The following is a 19,494-nucleotide window of genomic DNA, read 5'->3' as shown; positions in this document are numbered from 1 at the left end:
TAGGTACAATCCTCCTTCTCGACAGCCTGCGGCCCAGGCTAAGCCCCAGCGCGCGCGCTCTCGTCAGCAGCGTGCGCCTCAGCAAGGCCCCTCGGCTCCCCAGCAAAAGCAAGGGACGAGCTTTTGACTGGCTCCAGCAGAGCATAGCCGACATCAACGTGTCAGTGCCGGGCGATCTGCCGGTCGGGGGGAGGTTGAAAGTTTTTCACCAAAGGTGGCCTCTCATAACCTCCGACCAGTGGGTTCTCCAAATAGTCCGGCAAGGATACACCCTCAATTTGGCCTCCAAACCTCCAAATTGCCTACCGGGAGCTCAGTCTTACAGCTTCCAGCACAAGCAGGTACTTGCAGAGGAACTCTCCGCCCTTCTCAGCGCCAATGCGTTCGAGCCCGTGCCATCCGGGCAAGAAGGGCTGGGATTCTATTCCAGGTACTTTCTTGTGGAAAAGAAAACAGGGGGGATGCGTCCCATCCTAGACCTAAGGGCCCTGAACAAATATCTGGTCAAGGAAAAGTTCAGGATGCTTTCCCTGGGCACCCTTCTCCCCATGATTCAGGAAAACGATTGGCTATGCTCTCTGGACTTGAAGGACGCCTACACGCACATCCCGATACTGCCAGCTCACAGACCTGTATCTGCGATTTCAGCTGGGCACACGTCACTTCCAGTACTGTGTGCTACCCTTTGGGCTCGCCTCTGCGCCCAGAGTGTTCACGAAGTGCTTGGCTGTCGTAGCAGCGGCGCTTCGCAGGCTGGGAGTGCATGTGTTCCCTTATCTCGACAATTGGCTGGTGAAGAACACATCCGAGGCAGGAGCTCTACAGTCCATGCAGATGACTATTCGCCTCCTGGAGCTACTGAGGTTTGTGATAAATTACCCAAAGTCCCATCTTCTCCCAGTACAGAGACTCGAATTCATAGGAGCTCTGCTGGATTCTCAGACGGCTCGTGCCTATCTCCCAGAGACGAGAGCCAACAACTTGTTGTCCCTCGTCTCTCGGGTGCGAGTGTCCCAGCAGATCACAGCTCGGCAGATGTTGAGATTGTTGGGCCACATGGCCTCCACAGTTCATGTGACTCCCATGGCCCGCCTTCACATGAGATCTGCTCAATGGACCCTAGCTTCCCAGTGGTTTCAGGCTGCTGGGGATCTTGAAGACGTGATCCACCTGTCCTCGAGTTTTCTCAAATTCCTGTATTGGTGGACGATTTGGTCCAATTTGACTCTGGGACGTCCTTTCCAAATTCCTCAGCCACAAAAAGTGCTGACTATGGATGCGTCTCTCCTGGGGTGGGGAGCTCATGTCGATGGGCTTCACACCCAGGGAAGCTGGTCCCTCCAGGAACGCGATCTGCAGATCAATCTTCTGGAGTTACGAGCGGTCTGGAACGCTCTGAAGGCTTTCAGAGATCGGCTGTCCCACCAAATTATCCAAATTCAGACAGACAACCAGGTTGCCATGTATTACATCAACAAGCAGGGGGGCACCGGATCTTGCCCCCTGTATCAGGAAGCCATCAGCATGTGGCTCTGGGCTCGCCGTCACGGCATGGTGCTCCAAGCCACATATCTGGCAGGCGTAAACAACAGTCTGACCAACAGGTTGAGCAGGATTATGCAACCTCACGAGTGGTTGCTCAATTCCCGAGTAGTGCGCCAGATCTTCCAGGTGTGGGGCACCCCCTTGGTAGATCTCTTTGCATCTCGAGCCAACCACAAGGTCCCTCAGTTCTGTTCCAGGCTTCAGGCCCACGGCAGACTGGCATCAGATGCCTTCCTCCTGGACTGGGGGGAAGGTCTGCTGTATGCTTATCCTCCCATACCTCTGGTGGGGAAGACTTTGTTGAAACTCAAGCAAGACCGAGGCACCATGATTCTGATGCTCCCTTTTGGCCGCATCAGATCTGGTTCCCTCTTCTTCTGGAGTTGTCCTCCGAAGAACCGTGGAGATTGGAGTGTTTTCCGACCTCATCACACAGGACGAAGGGGCGCTTCTGCATCCCAACCTCCGGTCTCTGGCTCTCACGGCCTGGATGTTGAGAGCGTAGACTTTACCTCTTTGGGTCTGTCAGAGGGTGTCTCCCGCATCTTGCTTGCGTCCAGGAAAGATTCCACTAAGAGGAGTTACTTCTTTCTGTGGAGGAGGTTTGCCGTCTGGTGTGACAGCAAGGCCCTAGATCCTCGCTCTTGTCCTACACAGACCCTGCTTGAATACCTTCTGCACTTATCTGAGTCTGGTCTCAAGACCAACTCTGTAAAGGTTCACCTTAGTGCAATCAGTGCATACCATTACCGTGTGGAAGGTAAGCCGATCTCAGGACAGCCTTTAGTTGTTCGCTTCATGAGAGGTTTGCTTTTGTCAAAGCCCCCCGTCAAGCCTCCTACAGTGTCATGGGATCTCAATGTCGTTCTCACCCAGCTGATGAAACCTCCTTTTGAGCCACTGAACTCCTGCCATCTGAAGTACTTGACCTGGAAGGTCATTTTCTTGGTGGCAGTTACTTCAGCTCGTAGAGTCAGTGAGCTTCAGGCCCTGGTAGCCCAGGCCCCTTACACTAAATTTCATCACAATAGAGTAGTCCTCCGCACTCACCCTAAGTTCTTGCCAAAGGTTGTGTCGGAGTTCCATCTGAACCAGTCAATTGTCTTGCCAACATTCTTTCCCCGTCCTCATTCCTGCCCTGCTGAACGTCAGCTGCACACATTGGACTGCAAAAGAGCATTGGCCTATCTGGAGCGGACACAGCCCAACAGACAGTCCGCCCAATTGTTTGTTTCTTTTGATCCCAACAGGAGGGGAGTGGCTGTGGGGAAACGCACCATATCCAATTGGCTAGCAGATTGCATTTCCTTCACTTACGCCAAAGCTGGGCTGGCTCTTGAGGGTCATGTCACGGCTCACAATGTCAGAGCCATAGCTGCGTCAGTGGCCCACTTGAAGTCAGCCACTATTGAAGAGATCTGCAAAGCTGCGACGTGGTCATCTGTCCACACATTCACATCTCATTACTGCCTGCAGCAGGATACCCGACGCGACAGTCGGTTCGGGCAGTCAGTGCTTCAGAATCTGTTCGGGGTTTAGAATCCAACTCCACCCCCCTAGGCCCATGTTTATTCTGTTCCAGGCTACACTCTCAGTTGGATAAATTGTTAGGTCAGTCTCAGTTATGTCCTCGCCGTTGCGAGGCCCAATTGACCATATTTGTTGTTTTGAGTGAGCCTGGGGACTAGGGATACCCCATCAGTGAGAACAAGCAGCCTGCTTGTCCTCGGAGAAAGCGAATGCTACATACCTGTAGAAGGTATTCTCCGAGGACAGCAGGCTGATTGTTCTCACAAACCCGCCCGCCTCCCCTTTGGAGTTGTGTCTTCCCTTGCCTTTGTTTTGCTACATATGGGACTGACGAACAAGAGCCGGTTCGGGCAGGAAGACGGCCGCGCATGCGCGGTGCGCATGGGCGCGCGAGGACTAGCAAAGGCCTTTGCTAGTGAAGTTTCCGATTGGAGGGGCTGCCGTGGACGTCACCCATCAGTGAGAACAATCAGCCTGCTGTCCTCGGAGAATACCTTCTACAGGTATGTAGCATTCGCTTTGGTTAGGTTGTTAACTTTTGCCTCTAGGAAGAATGCTGTCGATTTGGATGCCTAAGAGTTTGATGGTTGAAGAGAAGGTAAAGTTGACTTGATTGATGGTAATCGTCTTAAGGATTTGTTCTGTTTTTGCGTTAAAACATAGTAATTTTTTTTTTCTGTGTTGAGTTTTAACTTGTGAGCATGGATCCATTTTTCTATTAGGTTGATACATTGGTTGGGCCCTGAGTGCGTCAATTTTGACGACTGATTGGGTAGGGATTAACACCGAGATGTCGTCAGTGTAGATGTAGTGAAGAAAGCTGTTTCTATCTAGCTGTGAGCTTAGGGTGCGGAGAAAGACATTAAACAGTACCGGGGAAAGAGGGGGGGGGGGGGGCTGTGGGACCCCACACTTGTTGCTCCAGTTCAGGCATAGGTCTGTGTGCAGTTTGTCCTTGTATGATCTGCTTTCCAGGAAAGCCTCTGAACCACTTTAGAACATTTTCTGTGACTCCCATTTCCTCAAGGTTTCATAGTAGGAGAGTATAGTCTACTAGATCAAATGCTGAGGACAGATCGAATTGGAGTAGCAGTGCACATTTTACTTAACTTAGCAGTAGTCAGATGTGGTCTTGCAGGGAACACAGAACTCTTTCTGTGCTAAATAGCGCACAGAATCCGGATTGGGATGTTGGAAGGATATCTTATGAGTCCAAGTAGTGGTTGAGCTGTAGGGTTACCATTTCCTCCATTATTTTAATAAAGAATGGAGTAGAGGCCACTGGTCCATAGTTAACTATTTGTCTTGATTGGCTGGGGTCTTTAGGTATTGGTTTGGTGATGATTTCTGCCAAACTTTGAGGAAAGATTCCCTGCAATAGTTTCTTTTCCATCCATGAATGAACGGTGACATGGAATGATGATGGGGTTGCAATCATTAAGTAGAGGATAGATATCTAGTGTGCAGTAAGAGGGGGAATACTTTATAGTTTGAAGATAGACCACTGTGTATTGTCAAATTCTTTCCATAATCTATTTGTTGGGGTGTCTTCTTTGGGAGACAGGGTCATAGGTGTGTCAGAGTCTTTGTCGGGGGGGGGGGGGGGGAGGGAGGAGATCTGCTCTGAGCTTATTAACCTTGGCATGGAAGTGTTTAGCTAGTTGGTTTGCTGTGGGAAGTTTTTTTTTTTTTTTTTTAAATCTCGGCGTCTTCAGGTATTGAGGGTGTAGTAAGCAAGTTGACAATGGGAAAAGTTGCTTTGTATTACACCCCCCTTTTTGAATTGACACAGATTAATATTTTTTTCCTGACTAAGGTTATAGCTTTTTTGTGGTTGTGGACAGCCGCACCCCAGTTGGCCTTGTATAGATCGGATTTTGTCTGTTCCATTTGCATTCTAGTTTTCTTCTCGTTTTAGTTTCAGTAGGTCTGGAGTGAACCATCTGTCACTCCTCTTCCGTACCAGTTTAGTTTTGGTGCAGAGAGGTGCAATTTCATTCAGAGTTTCAAGGCCAGCTTTAGGCCAGTTGGTTTCCAGGTCAATTATTCCTTCTTCAGGCATTTTCGGTAGTACAGCATCCCAGAAAGTGTTGGGGGTCTATTCTCCCTCTGGATGTAACATGTTGTAGGTTGGAGACTTTCTTGAAGTGGGTCCAGTTGATTGCGAATGAGTATCTATAGTGATCAGACCATAGTGATTCTTCCCAGCAGATTTCTGATATTCTGATAGTGGGGTTCATGTGTTCATTGTCACTGAAGATTACCAGGTCTAACGGGTGACCTTTGCTATGGGTTGGTGAGAGGGGAGGAATTGCATAGTTTAGAAGATAGGAGAGCGCAGAGCTTTCTCCTGTTAGTGTCTGACAGGTTTTCTAAGTGGACATTAGTGTCTCCCATTATGGGCTATCGATTGAGTTTTTTGAAATGAATTCGCAGGTCCGGAGGGGACATTGCTGTGATCGGCTTTAAAATGGGTGTTATCATTGTCATGCATCCTTAGCAAGATACAATCTCCAAAAATGAACACAACACTCCCAAGTCTTGCCAATGACTCTTTCCAGGAGCATTAATATCTCCTTCTGCTGGTTATGCCTCTCTGGCTACACCCATCTATCTCCTTGTCACATTGTTTTGCCACCTTGAGATCCTCACACTATTGCCACAAAGTCCCTTTCTTAAATTGTTTGTTTCTTGGCTTTAATCTCATAATCCCAAGTGCATCACTGTCCACTTTTTCACATTAAATTTTAACTGTCAGGCCTTAGATTATTCTTAAAATTTTTGAAGATTTCTTCTCATGTTGTCTATTCTCTCTATGGTTCCATTCTGTTGGTAATCTGTGTCATCTGTAAAAAGGCAAACTTTTCCTTCTAACCTTTCAGCAATGTCGCTCACAAATATATTGTCATTCACAAATATATTAAATAGAATCAGTAAGACACATATTTACCCAGGGATAACTTTGAATATTGGTTCACTCTTTTTCTATCAGCAAACTGGATTACTGTAATGCCCTCTTAAATGGTGCTCGTACATCTGACATTTGACACCTTAAAATAGTACAAAACTTGACTCATTGCTAACTGATGTAAATGTGATCATTTAACTTTTGTTTCGCCAAGAACACTGGCTGCCAGTAACTCATGGAATAATGTATAAAACGGTAATGCTAGTTCATAAGATTCACAATTTGGGACTTCCGCTGTACCCCTCTCAGTACTGACACCTTGTACTCCTTCATGATCACTCAGGTCTGCACAAAACAACTATTTAAATATTTTTTCCTTCCACATTATTGGACTTCACGCCATGAAAAATGTTTTAGCGTAATACCTCTCACCCTTTGGAACTCCTTGCCTATATTTTGAAATTAGAACATTCCCACCAGAATTTCAGACATGGGATAAAGACTTTCCTATTTTGAGATTCATTTAAGATGTATTTCTTCTTCCTCCAAACTCCCTTGCCTCTACCCCTCCCAGCAAGCGGCTCATGATCCAGTCCTGGAATGATATATATTTTTTTTCTTTGATATTTTAAGCGGCTTACTTTTTTGAATTACTACTACTACTTATTTCTATAGCGCTACTAAACATATTGTCAGAATTTGTATTTCTTTTCCATCCTATTGCTTTCATTTTATTAAATTGTAAACTGCTCAGAAAGTTCACTAATGAGTGGTATATCAAGATCTAAATAAACCTGAAACTTGAATCAGCCCTTGTGCCGATTACTGAGGCACTCCCATTACTCGCCTTCCTTTGATCTGAGTAGAATCCATTCACCATGTCAACCGTTTCTAGTTAAGTTCACCACTTTGGGGCTCATTTTCAAAGCACTTAGACTTACAAAGTTCCATAGGCTACTCTGGTCCATAGTTAACTACTTCAGTGGTTGATTATATATATATAATTATATATATATATATATATATAATCAACCACTGAAGTGGAGAAACAGGATCCGCTACGAGCAAGATAAGGTGGAAGAGAGAGTAACTTGATCAACAAAACTTCCAATGAAGCCCAGCAGATGAAGTGTTTTTTTGCTTTTGTATCTTCGAACCATTCAACACAGCTACCATCAATATCATAGCAGGTTATTGCCTTGGTGTATTTAATCAATAGTCTTTTTAAAGACTGATTTATGTTTAGTACCCTTTCAAATTAGTCACTACTACATTTGGGTACAGCAACCAAAATAGACTCCTGAAGCAGGCACTATTGCCGAAACATGGTGCCATGTCGAGTCTATTCACTTATTTGTGGAATAAAGCCAATTAAACTTACTTCATCTCCTGGGCTTCTTTGGAAGAGTTTTGTTGGTCATGCTACAAAACTCTGCTGCCCGTCTCATCTTCCGCCAGGGTCGCTTTACTCATACTACCCCTCTCCTCAAGACCCTTCACTGGCTCCCTATCCGTTTTCGCATCCTGTTCAAACTTCTTCTACTAACCTATAAATGTATTCACTCTGCTGCTCCCCAGTATCTCTCCACACTCGTCCTTCCCTACACCCCTTCCCGTGCACTCCGCTCCATGGATAAATCCTTCTTATCTGTTCCCTTCTCCACTACTGCCAACTCCAGACTTCGCGCCTTCTGTCTCGCTGCACCCTACGCCTGGAATAAACTTCCTGAGCCCCTACGTCTTGCCCCATCCTTGGCCACCTTTAAATCTAGACTGAAAGCCCACCTCTTTAACATTGCTTTTGACTAGTAACCACTCGCCTCCACCTACCCTCCTCTCTTCCTTCCCGTTCACATTAATTGATTTGATTACTTTATTTATTTTTTGTCTATTAGATTGTAAGCTCGTTGAGCAGGGACTGTCTTTCTTCTATGTTTGTGCAGCGCTGCGTATGCCTTGTAGCGCTATAGAAATGCTAAATAGTAGTAGTAGTAGTTCTCTGAAGTTATATGAATTTTTGTAGATTATGACTAGGCTGGATTTTTTTTAAAACATACATACATTGCAGGTTTGACTTCTGCATATTCACCTAGATTCCCTAACAAGGCTTCATTTTGAACACAGTGTTGGGTCCTGACCTTTACGTTAATGTCTCTGTGGAAAGAGTTCTTGTTTAAAGATGATTTACTGATAGTTTGCCTACTCAGATTTCTCGGTTCTAGTCTTAAATAAAAACTGATCCAAAAGGAGAGAACTGATGCTGATGTACTCTAGTTGATACTAAGGATGGGAAGAAATGACTGATTCCTTGGGGGGAAAAAAGAAAACAAAATCTCTACAGTCTTACAGTACATAACATTTTCACAAATGTCGGGATTTTTCCCCATCCTCTGTATTACATCATGTTTGATGTAGTCTCTCCGTAACTGGTGATACCCCATTTTTTTTGTTTGTTTTTTTAATTTATACCATGTAATTTTAAATATTTTCTACATTCGAGGTGCAGGTTAATGGTGGTTTTATAGTATCTTTCTAACACATATTTTCTTTCACTATATAGGGCTTCAGGAACAGTTTACACTGCAATGGATATAGCAACAGGACAGGAGGTAAGTATTAGCAAAATGCTGCTTTAAAAAGAAATTCACAGTTTCACTCTCAAGTTAATGTGTGAACCTTCTCTGGTTTCCATGATTGTTGGCCTAATTTTCAGTTGTGTTAGCTGGGCTCACTGCATTTTGTTTAAACAATCACAGCACTCAAGGCTGGTGGTACAGAATTGTGAAGAGGCTCGACTTGATCTCAGGTAGCTCCATTTAAATCCTGGGCTTTTGCTAGTCTAGTCTTTCTGTTCCCATTGTACTCATTTTTATCTCAGGACTAAGAGAAAATGAGGCATATTTTCAAAGCACTTTGGGAGGCTAAGTTCCATAGGTTTCTATGGAACTTTGGGAGGCTAAGTGCTTTGAAAATGAGCCTCAAAGTAATCTAGTATTTGCTGCCATGTGTACTTAGGGTATACTGGATAAAATGCTACTGTGATACTGCAGACCTTGTAAGAAAGTTATTGTGATTGTACCCAGGGCTGCTGAGAGACTGAGCCAGGCCTGGAGCAGGGCCACTATTGCTGCTCCTCCCCCCCCAGGATTTGCCTCGTAGCCAGACAAAAAATGGGGGGGGGGGGGGGAGGTCAAAATATGTGTGTGGGGGGTTATTTTGCTTCACCTCTCTGCCCACCATCGTAACTCCACATACCTTGACTGGCTACGCGCAGGACCCAAGAGACAGGCAGAACTCCGGAGTCTCAATGCGTGGATGAGACGATGGTGCAGGGAGGAGGGTTTTAGATTTGTTAGGAACTGGGCAACATTCTGGGGAAGGGGGAGCCTATTCCAAAAGGATGGGCTCCACCTTAACCAGGGTGGGACCAGGCTGCTGACATTGGCATTTAAAAAGGAGATAGAGCAGCTTTTAAACTAGAAACGGAGGGAAAGCCAACAGTCGCTCAAAAGCGCGTGGTTCGGGATATGGTATCTTTCAAAGATATCACCAAAATAGGGAAGATAGGGTATCCTGATAGTGAGGTTGCAAAAGAGACCATAGTAGATCAGGTGTCCTTAAATAAAAATCAGACAAAAGATTGCAAATTAATACTGTCAAGTACTAAGCATGATGTAAACAGGAACAACAAACCTAGTTTGAAATGTCTATATGTGAATGTCTGGAGCCTAAGAAATAAGATGGGAGAGTTAGAATATATTGCACTAAATGAAAAATTAGATATAATAGGCATCTCTGAGACCTGTTGGAAGGAGGATAACCAGTGAGACACTGTCATACCGAGGTACAAATTATATCGTAGTAATAGGGTGGATCGAATTAGTGGAGGGGTAGCATTGTATATTAACGAGAGCCTTGAATCAAATAGAAAATTCTGCAGAAAAGAAAACACTTCTTGGAATCGCTGTGGATTGAAATTCCATGTGTAAATGGGAAAAGGATAATGATAGGAGTGTACTACCGTCCGCCTGGCCAGGATGAACAGACGGATGCAGAAATGTTAAAGGAAATTAGGGACGCAAACAAACTGGGCAACACAATAATAATGGATGATTTCAATTACCCCGATATTGACTGGGTAAATGTAACATCGGGGCATGCTAGGGAAGTAAAATTTGTTGACGAAATCAAGGACAGCTTTATGGAGCAGCTGGTAGAGGAACGGATGAGAGAAGGGAAAATTCTAGACCTAGTCCTTAGTGGAGCGCATGATCTGGTGCAGGAGGTAATGGTGCTGGAGCTGCTTGATAACAGTGATCATATGATGATCAGATTTGATATTAGCTTTGAAGTAAGTATACATAGGAAATCAAATACGTTAGCATTTAACTTTAAAAAAGGAGACTATGATAAAATGAGAAGAACGGTGAAAAGAAAACTTAGAGGAGTGGCTGCGAGGGTCAAAAATTTACATCAGATGTGGATGCTGTTCAAAAACACCATCCTAGAAGCCCAGGCCAAATATATTCCGCGTATTAAAAAAGGAGGACGGAAGACCAAACAGCCGACGTGGTTAAAAAGTGAGGTGAAGGAAGCTATTAGAGCTAAAATAAAATCCTTCAGAAAATGGAAGAAGGAACCGACTGAAAATAATAAGAAACAGCATAAGAAATGTCAAGTCAAATGCAAAGCGTTGACAAGGAAGGCTAAGATGGACTTTGAAAAAAAAAAGATTGCGTTGGAAGCAAAAACACATAGAAAAACTTTTTTTTTAGGTATATTAAAACCAGGAAGCCGGTAAAAGAATCAGTTGGACCGCTAGATGACCGAGGAGTAAAAGGGGCGATCAGAGAAGACAAAGCCATAGCGTAGATATTAAATGAATTCTTTGCTATGGTCTTCACCAAGGAAGATTTGGGTGGGATACTGGTGCCGGAAATGGTATTGCAGCTGACGAGTTGGAGAAACTTAATGAATTCTCTGTAAACCTGAAGGATGTAATGGGACAGTTCTACAAACTGAAGAGTAGCAAATCTGGACCGGATGGTATTCATCCCAGAGTACTGATAGAACTGAAAAATGAGCTTGCGGAGCTGTTGTTAATAATATGTAATTTATCCTTAAAATCAAGCATGGTACCGGAAGATTGGAGGGTGGCCAATGTAATGCCGATTTTTAAAGAAGGTTCCAGAGGAGATCCGGGAAATTATAGACCAGTGAGTCTGACGTTGGTGCCGGGCAAAATGGTAGAGGCTATTATTAAGAATAAAATTACAGAGCACATTCAAAAGCATGAATTAATGAGACAAAGTCAACATGGATTTAGTGAAGGGAAATCTTGCCTCCCCAATCTACTACATTTCTTTGAAGGGGTGAACAAACGTGGATAAAGGTGAGCCGGTTCATATTGTATATCTGGATTTTCAGAAGGCGTTTGACAAAGTACCTCATGAAAGACTCCAGAGGAAATTGGAGAGTCATGAGACAGGAAGTAGTCTATTGTGGATTAAAAACTGGTTAAAAGATAGAAAACAGAGAGTAGAGTTAAATAGTCAGTATTCTCAATGGAGAAGGGTAGTTAGTGGGGTTCCCCAGGGGTCTGTGCTGGGACCGCTGCTTTTTAACATATTTATAAATGATCTAGAGATGGGAGTAACTAGTGAGGTAATTACATTTGCTGACCAACACATTTACTCAAAGTTGTTAAATCGCAAGTGGATTGTGAAAAATTACAAGAGGACCTTGGGAGACTGGGCATCTAAATGGCAAATGATGTTTAATGTGAGCAATTGCAAAGCGATGCATATGGGAAAGAGGAACCCAAATTATAGCTACCTAATACAAGGTTCTGGTCACCAAATCTTAAAAAAGATATAGTGAAATTAGAAAACAAAAATGAGGACATTGTAATGCCTTTGTATCAGTCCATGGTATGACCACACCTCGAATATTGTGTTCAATTCTGGTCGCCGCATCTCAAAAAAGATATAGTGGAATTAGAAAAGGTGCAGGGAAGGGAGACGAAAATGATAAAGGGGATGGGACGACTTCCCTATGAGGAAAGGCTAAAGCGGCTAGAGATCTTCAGCTTGGAGAAAAGATGGCTGAGGGGAGATATGATAGAGTTCTATAAAATAATGAGTGGAGTTGAATGGGTGGATGTGAAGCGTCTGTTTATGCTTTCCAAAAATACTAGGACTAGGGGGCAAGCGATGAAGCTACAATGTAGTAAACTTAAAACGAATCGGAGAAAAGTTTTCTTCACTCAACGTGTAATTAAACTCTGGAATTCGTTGCCAGAGAATGTGGTAAAGGTGGTTAGTTTAGCGGAGTTTAAAAAAGGTTTGGACGGCTTCCTAAAGGAAAAGTCCATAGACCATTATCAAATGGACTTGGGGAAAATCCACTGTTTCTGGGATAAGCAGTATAAAATGTGTTGTACTTTTTTGGGACCTTGCTGGGTATTTGTGACCTGGATTGGCCACTGTTTGAAACAGGATGCTGGGCCTGATGGACCTTTGATCTTTCCCAGTATAGCAATACTTATGTACTAACTGAGACCATAGCATGTGGCAGTTCTTCAGAACCCCAGCTTGAGTTTGGTACTTAGCACTATGCTTTCACCTTACTGGTCTGCAGTGTTTGAAATGGAGTTTCTGAGGCTTCCTTATTCCTCAAAGGAGGTTACCCAATTAGTCTATATAGCAATGTCAAAACTCACTGACTGACAGGTTGTATACAGTGTGAATTATGGTTAATGAACTGAAGCTGTAGTAACAACGAATGAGGATAGATCACCCCCTTGGCTACCTATATGTGGAGTTCCCCAAGGATCCCCACTCTCACCAACTCTCTTCAACCTAATGATACCTTTAGCCAAACTTCTAGCCAATCAAAACCTCAACCCTTACATATACGCAGACGATGTTACGATTTGTATCCCATTCAAACACGATCTAAATGAAATCACCAATGAGATCAAAGCCTCCAAATCATGCACTCCTGGGCGGATGCATTCCAGCAAAAAATTAACGCAGAAAAAACACAATGTCTTGTACTCACTTCTTAATACAATACAAACAAATACTCCACCATAACCACATTGTTCTCCACCATATTGTTCTCTCCCTGTCTTGCAAAATCTAAAAATCCTTGGAGTAACCATCGAACGAAACCTCACACTAGATACACACGTGAAGAATACGACAGAAAAGATGTTCTACTCCATGTGGAAACTCAAAAGAGTTAAATCTTTCTTCCCGAGATACATCTTCCGGACCTTAGTACAGTCACTGGTAATAAGCCATCTGGACTACTGCAACGCACTGTACGCTGGCTGCAAAGAACAGAATATCAAAATACTCCAAACAGCCCAGAATACCGCAGCCAGACTCATATTTGGAAAAACTAAATACGAAAGTGCAAAACCCCTAAGAGAGAAACTGCATTGGCTCCCACTCAAGGAACGCATTGCGTTCAAGATCTGCACAATTGTACACAAAATCATCCATGCAGACACCCCAATCTACATGCTAAACCTTGTGGACCTGCCTTCCAGAAACTCCATTAGATCATCCGCAAATTTAGCAATCTACACTTCCCCAGCTGTAAAGGACTAAAATACAAGCTGACACACGCTACCACCTTCTCCTACATAAGCACGCAGTTGTGGAATGCATTACCTACAACCCTGAAATCCATTGACGAAATAACCAACTTTCGCAAAGCTCTGAAGACACACCTCTTCAACAAGGCCTACAAAGAGAACCCATAACTTCACAAAATTACTTCACCAACCCACCCAGTTATTAAAGGACACCTTTTATATTATCCTGTTTATCACCTTTCACTCTCTTTTCCCTTACTTTTCTCTGAACATTACTAATTGTAAGTGTACGGATACTATTTGTAACTGACACCCTGGAATGAACATGTCTTACATAACTCTGTAAGCCACATTGAGCCTGCAAATAGGGGGATAATGTGGGATACAGATGCAATAAATAATAATAATAATTTGCCCAGAAGACTACTTGAGAGAAAAATATGAATGGCCTTGAGAAACGGTAGCGATTCATGTTGTTGCAGATAGATAAATGATTTCTCCCTGAAAAGAAAAAACCAAAAACCTACAAAATACTATGACATTAATAGTATCAATTGGTAATTTTTCAAATTTTTTGCAATGTAATTAACATTTTGCCATAAAGGGCTTACCAGCATATCCTAATGCTTACATCTTGCTTACTGCTAGTAGTAAAAAGGTAACTACTTACAAAATCTTGTGTATTTTTATCTGAAACTGCCATAAGTATTGCACAGCACTAGTTTGGAGATTTTTGAGGGAAGGCTGCTATCTGCTTTTCTTTATTTTTGAGCCAGGTGGTCTGCATGTACATAAGAGGTCTTCAGTGCTAGTACTAGATTTTTAAAAAAATGTCCCTGAAAGTGACCTTGATATAAGTACCAGTGGGGTTTCTGATGATATGTTGAGTTTTTTGGGGTGTTTTTTTTTAGTTGATGTTTGTGTACCATATAATGCTGTCATGAGCATATTTTTCTCTTCCTTCTGTTTAGTCAATGTAAAATCTAATGAATGATGTAAATTTTTTTCATCTTATTTAATGGGGATCCATTGGATTATTGTGAGGTGAGGGGGCACCTCTGTCCTATCAATATGTGACTTGTGCGTTTTAACTTAACATTGGAGAGCAGTATGGTGTTATATATGTTTTTTTTTTGGGGTGGGGGGGGTTGCTATTGTGAATGGAGGTATTATACCATAATTTTGAGATGCAATAAGCTATAGAAGGAGGAAAGTATTCATGAACAGTCACAATATCTCAGTCCAGTTTAGTGAATATTTCTGGTAACTTAATATAATAAACTTGGTGAAAATTCTGTTTCTCTGAAGTTATTCTTTGTTACTCTGGTTGAATAAGTGTCATTGAAATGTATGGATTGAAACAGTTTTCCTTATTAGACAAAGATCTCGCTTAAAACAATTGCCTTACTTTGAAAATTTGTGGGTTTTTTTGTCTTTATTTTTTACTTATCTGTTTCTACAGCCCCATCAGATTGAAGTTGCATATTTTGTAGATTCTCACATTTTATACTTTTCCTGGTCTTGCCTATTTTTAGGTTGCAATTAAGCAGATGAATTTACAGCAGCAGCCCAAGAAAGAACTGATAATTAATGAAATCCTAGTTATGAGAGAAAACAAGAATCCCAACATTGTGAATTATCTAGACAGGTATGGCAATATTTATCATTTACTAGTAAAAAAGGCCCGTTTCTGTAGGCAAGGAAACGGGCCTTAGGCAGGCAATTCCCCCCCCCCCCCCCCCCCCGTGCTACGGCCCCCTTGAACCCTCCCTTCCACGAATCTGTCGTTCCCCCCCCCCCCCCCCCCGTTACGGCGAAAACTGCCCCCCGCCGCTGCTGCTGCCGCCGTTGTTGTGCTACCTGTTCTTACAGCCGAAGTGTTGTTCTTTCCTTCCCGTTGGTTCTTCAATCATCTTGTCGGGACGTTCCTCTGCATGCGTCTGACGTCAGACGCACGCATGCGTCTGATGTCAGACGCACGGAGTTAAACTTTCTGAGAAGATGATTGAGGAACCCACCCGAAGGGCAGAACAACACTTCGGCTGTCAGCACAGGTAGTGCACAACAGCGGCGGTTTTCGGCGTTTTGGTGGGGGGGATCGACAGGTTCAGGAAGGGAGTGGGTTTCGAGGGGGCCGTAGCGCGGGGGGTGACAGCTGATTCCGAGGCAGTAGGAGGAGTAGTTTCCCTACTCCTCTCCTTGGAATCAGCTGTTTTGACGTCCGTGCGTGTCTGCCTCGCAGTCCACCTGCAGCCAGGGAGCCACGGTCCCAAGCATAGAACGTTGGAGGTGAGAATTATTATATAGGATTTAAAATTGTTACTTTGTTTTTATATAGGGACTCGTATCCCCAAAAATACTAAATTAAACCTGCCCGGTGACTCAGTTATAGTGTAGTGAACAGCCATGTGGAAGGTCCCCAGTGAGTTCTTCAGCTCTGTGGGTCAGCTAGAGCAGTAGTTCTCAACCCAATGAGCTGGTCAGGTTTTCAAGCTAGCCACAATGAATAGAGATGAAATATGTATGCATTCTTTTTATTTTATTTTATTTTATTTATAAGTTTGCAAATTATTACAAACACTCTGTTATGAGGAATTGCTCTCCTGCTTTTCCATGGACAGCAGAATGGAAGTCCCCAGTACCCTCCCACCTCCCTATGGAATGAACATGACCTGTTTCCAAGCTATCTGTGAAAATCTAGATAAGATTTAGCCAATAGAAAGGCTTGGGCATTGGAATGCTGTTCTTGTTACAGAAAGTGAAGAAGTGAGCTCTGGGTTGTAGAAATGACGTTTCTGCATGTGGTGGGAGATGGAAGAGAAATGAAGCCATCCTTCCCTCCTCACCCCCAAAATAGAAAGCATTTCCAACACTTGCAGTTCCGTAATTCCTATTTACTGTGAATCAGTGTATAAGCTGCACCTTTCGAACAGTCCTTTCCTCTCCTGATCATGAAGACACAGAGAACCAACACAGATTTACATGAACATTCATTTGAAACATGTGGATATACCAGTCCGCAAACACACACACAAGAAATAATACTCAAATACACAATCACTAAAGAAACACAAAGAAAACCAGATATATGCAGACATACACAGAGGAGTTGGAAAAGATTCCATGAGCCATATATTCTGCATGGTTTCCTCACTTGTTTTTTTTTTTTTTTGTGTACCAGACACCTTTGTTGACTAAAGAAACTGTGTGTTCTTGCAAGGCTTATTCCTACATTCTCCAAGACAGTCTGTTCTGGCCTCCTTGTTCTTAGCCTCTGTCTTCTTTCTGACGTGTGCATTCAGCTATTGTAGTGAGGTACTGTGGCACCAGATGTTCTTCTAAAGTGAACATAAGTAGTGTTGAAGAGTATGGACAGTTTTAGCCAGCCTTATCTTTCCTTTCCCTGCCAGGAATGTGATCTGGATTCCTGTGGCTTTTACTGTTCAAGGCTTTATATTTCTTTTAATGCAGCAATACTGGACTTTTTAGGTGCTGTGAAATTGTTTTGGAACAAACACAGGCTTGGCAATATATCATGAATGCTGGTCTAGCTGCATGTATCTTTTTTTTTTTTTTTTTTTAACAGTTTAAAGCAGGACACATTTAGTTAGAAAAATGCTTCAGTTCTTTAACAAGAAAAGCAAGTCTATAACCTAGTCTATATTCTGCTTTTTCCAGAAAACAGTTCTAAGTGTAAATCACAAGCTGACAAATAAAATTTAATTTGATAACATGAAACATAAAACAAAACACAGTTGCCTAAACATACCACCTGATTGTGTAATGGTGTAACCCCCCCCCCTCAAAAATACTGCTACATCCAGAATACATGTATAACAGCAATCTAATTATCAAACTTTGCTCTCCTCACTGCGGAAAGTCACCCAGGCGATTAATAGGTTCTCCAACTCTCACTGTAAATTGGATACCTGCTCCAGCTACCTAATAAAATCCACTCCCCCCCCCCCCCCCACCGCTTCATAGCAGACCTTACATCCTACTTAAACTACATGCTTCAACAAGGTCTCTTCCCTAAGGAAAATGGCAACATCCTACTCACCCCAGTACCAAAAGATCCCAAGAAAAAAATCAAACGATCACTAACTACCGCCCAGTATCATCAATCCCACTGGTGGTCAAACTGATGGAAAGCATGGTAACCAAACAACTTACTGATTATATAAACAAATTCACAATACTACATGAATCACAATCAGGATTTCGCCTCCTCCATAGCACTGAAACAGTACTAATTACCCTCCTAGCCATAGTCAAGCAGGAAATAGCAACAGGCAAAAGCATACTTCTCCTCCAATTCGACATGTCCAGTGCGTTCAACATGGTAAACCATAAAATACTACTAAGACTCCTAGATTACTTCGGGATTGGCGGACACATACTTAGTTGGATCAAGGGTTTCCTAACCACTAGAACATATCAAGTGAAATCAAGCTCAAACATATCACCACCGTGGAAAGCAGAATGCGTGGAGTACCTCAGGGATCACCACTATCACCGATCCTTTCAACCTAATGATGACCCCACTAGCCAAATCCTTATCCAACCAAGGCCTTAACCCTTTCATCTATGCAGACGATGTCACAATATACATTCCTTACAAACATGATCTGACAGAAATCATCAACGAAATCAAGCACAGCTTGAATATCATGGACTCATGGGCAAACGCATTTCAACTGAAACTCAACACAGAAAAAACCCACTGTCTAATCCTCTCATCCCAATACAATACGAACAAACCCACAAACATAAACATCCCAGATTATACCCTCCCTATCTCAGACAGCCTGAAAATTCTCGGCGTTTACAATCCACTGTAACTTCACACTAGAGAACCAAGTGAAATCTACAACAAAGAAATTGTTCCACTCAGTGTGGAAACTCAAACGCGTGAAACCATTCTTCCCGAGGGAAACATTTTGCAACTTGATACAATCAATGGTACTAAGCCATGTAGCCTACTGCAACGGAATTTATGCAGGATGCAAAGAACAAATTATAAAGAAACTTCAGACCGCTCAAAACACGGCAGCCAGGCTTATATTTGGAAAAACACGATTCAAAAGTGCCAAACCCCTCCGAGAAAAGCTGCACTGGCTCCCAATCAAAGAACATATTGCTTTCAAAATGTGCACCCTGGTTCATAAAATTATCTACGGCGAAGCCCCGGGATACATGACAGACCTCATAGACCTACCAGCCAGAAACACAACAGGATCAACACAAACATACCTAAATCTCCACTACCCAAGCTGCAAAGGACTCAAATACAAATCAACCTATGCATCCAGCTTTTCCTACATAAGCACACAACTATGGAACGCATTACCAAAAGCCGTGAAAACAACTTATGATCACCTAAACTTCTGGAAATCATTAAAAACTAACCTGTTCAAAAAGGCATACCCTATCGACCCAACTTAAATGCTTATACCCTGCAACACAACGAAACCAAAGCTCATAATGGACATATAATAACTCTTCCTCTCTACCATTCCCTATTGTGTTTATAACACATGAACCTTATTCTAACACAAAATCACTGTGTAACTGTTTATACCGGAATTGGCAAACGCCTTTACGGTATACTATGTAAGCCACATTGAGCCTGCAAATAGGTGGGAAAATGTGGGATACAAATGTAACAAACAAATAAATAATAAAACAGCACCACACATCTTTAAACTTAAAATCCCAGTTGAAATGTGTGGGATAGGCTCAAGTCAGTGAAAGCAATTGCTTGCTCACCTTGGATTACTTATAATTTTACGCAGGGCAGTGATCTTCATGACTCTTTTCCCAGTCAGGTTCTCAGGATTCTCACAAAAAATACGCATGAGAAATTTGTATATACAAGGTCTCTCTTGTATGCAGATTCTCATAT

At 42.9% G+C, this 19,494-nt stretch overlaps 1 protein-coding gene across 5 annotated transcripts in view; it reads left to right on the top strand.

Moving 5' to 3' along the window:
* Window positions 1-19,494, top strand: part of PAK1 (p21 (RAC1) activated kinase 1) — a 184,353-nt gene that overhangs the window by 132,085 nt on the left and 32,774 nt on the right. For all 5 annotated transcript variants that reach the window (XM_030200071.1, XM_030200072.1, XM_030200073.1 and 2 more), the window contains 2 exons: window positions 8,544-8,592; window positions 15,125-15,237. In XM_030200071.1, the coding sequence (XP_030055931.1) occupies window positions 8,544-8,592; window positions 15,125-15,237 (162 nt within the window). The remainder of the gene's footprint in view (window positions 1-8,543; window positions 8,593-15,124; window positions 15,238-19,494) is intronic.

This window comes from Microcaecilia unicolor, chromosome 4, assembly GCF_901765095.1.
Source record: "Microcaecilia unicolor chromosome 4, aMicUni1.1, whole genome shotgun sequence".
Classification (NCBI taxonomy): Eukaryota; Metazoa; Chordata; class Amphibia; order Gymnophiona; family Siphonopidae; genus Microcaecilia; species Microcaecilia unicolor.
The sequence above is the reverse complement of the archived record's forward strand: the minus strand, read 5'-3'. Positions and strand labels throughout refer to the sequence as shown.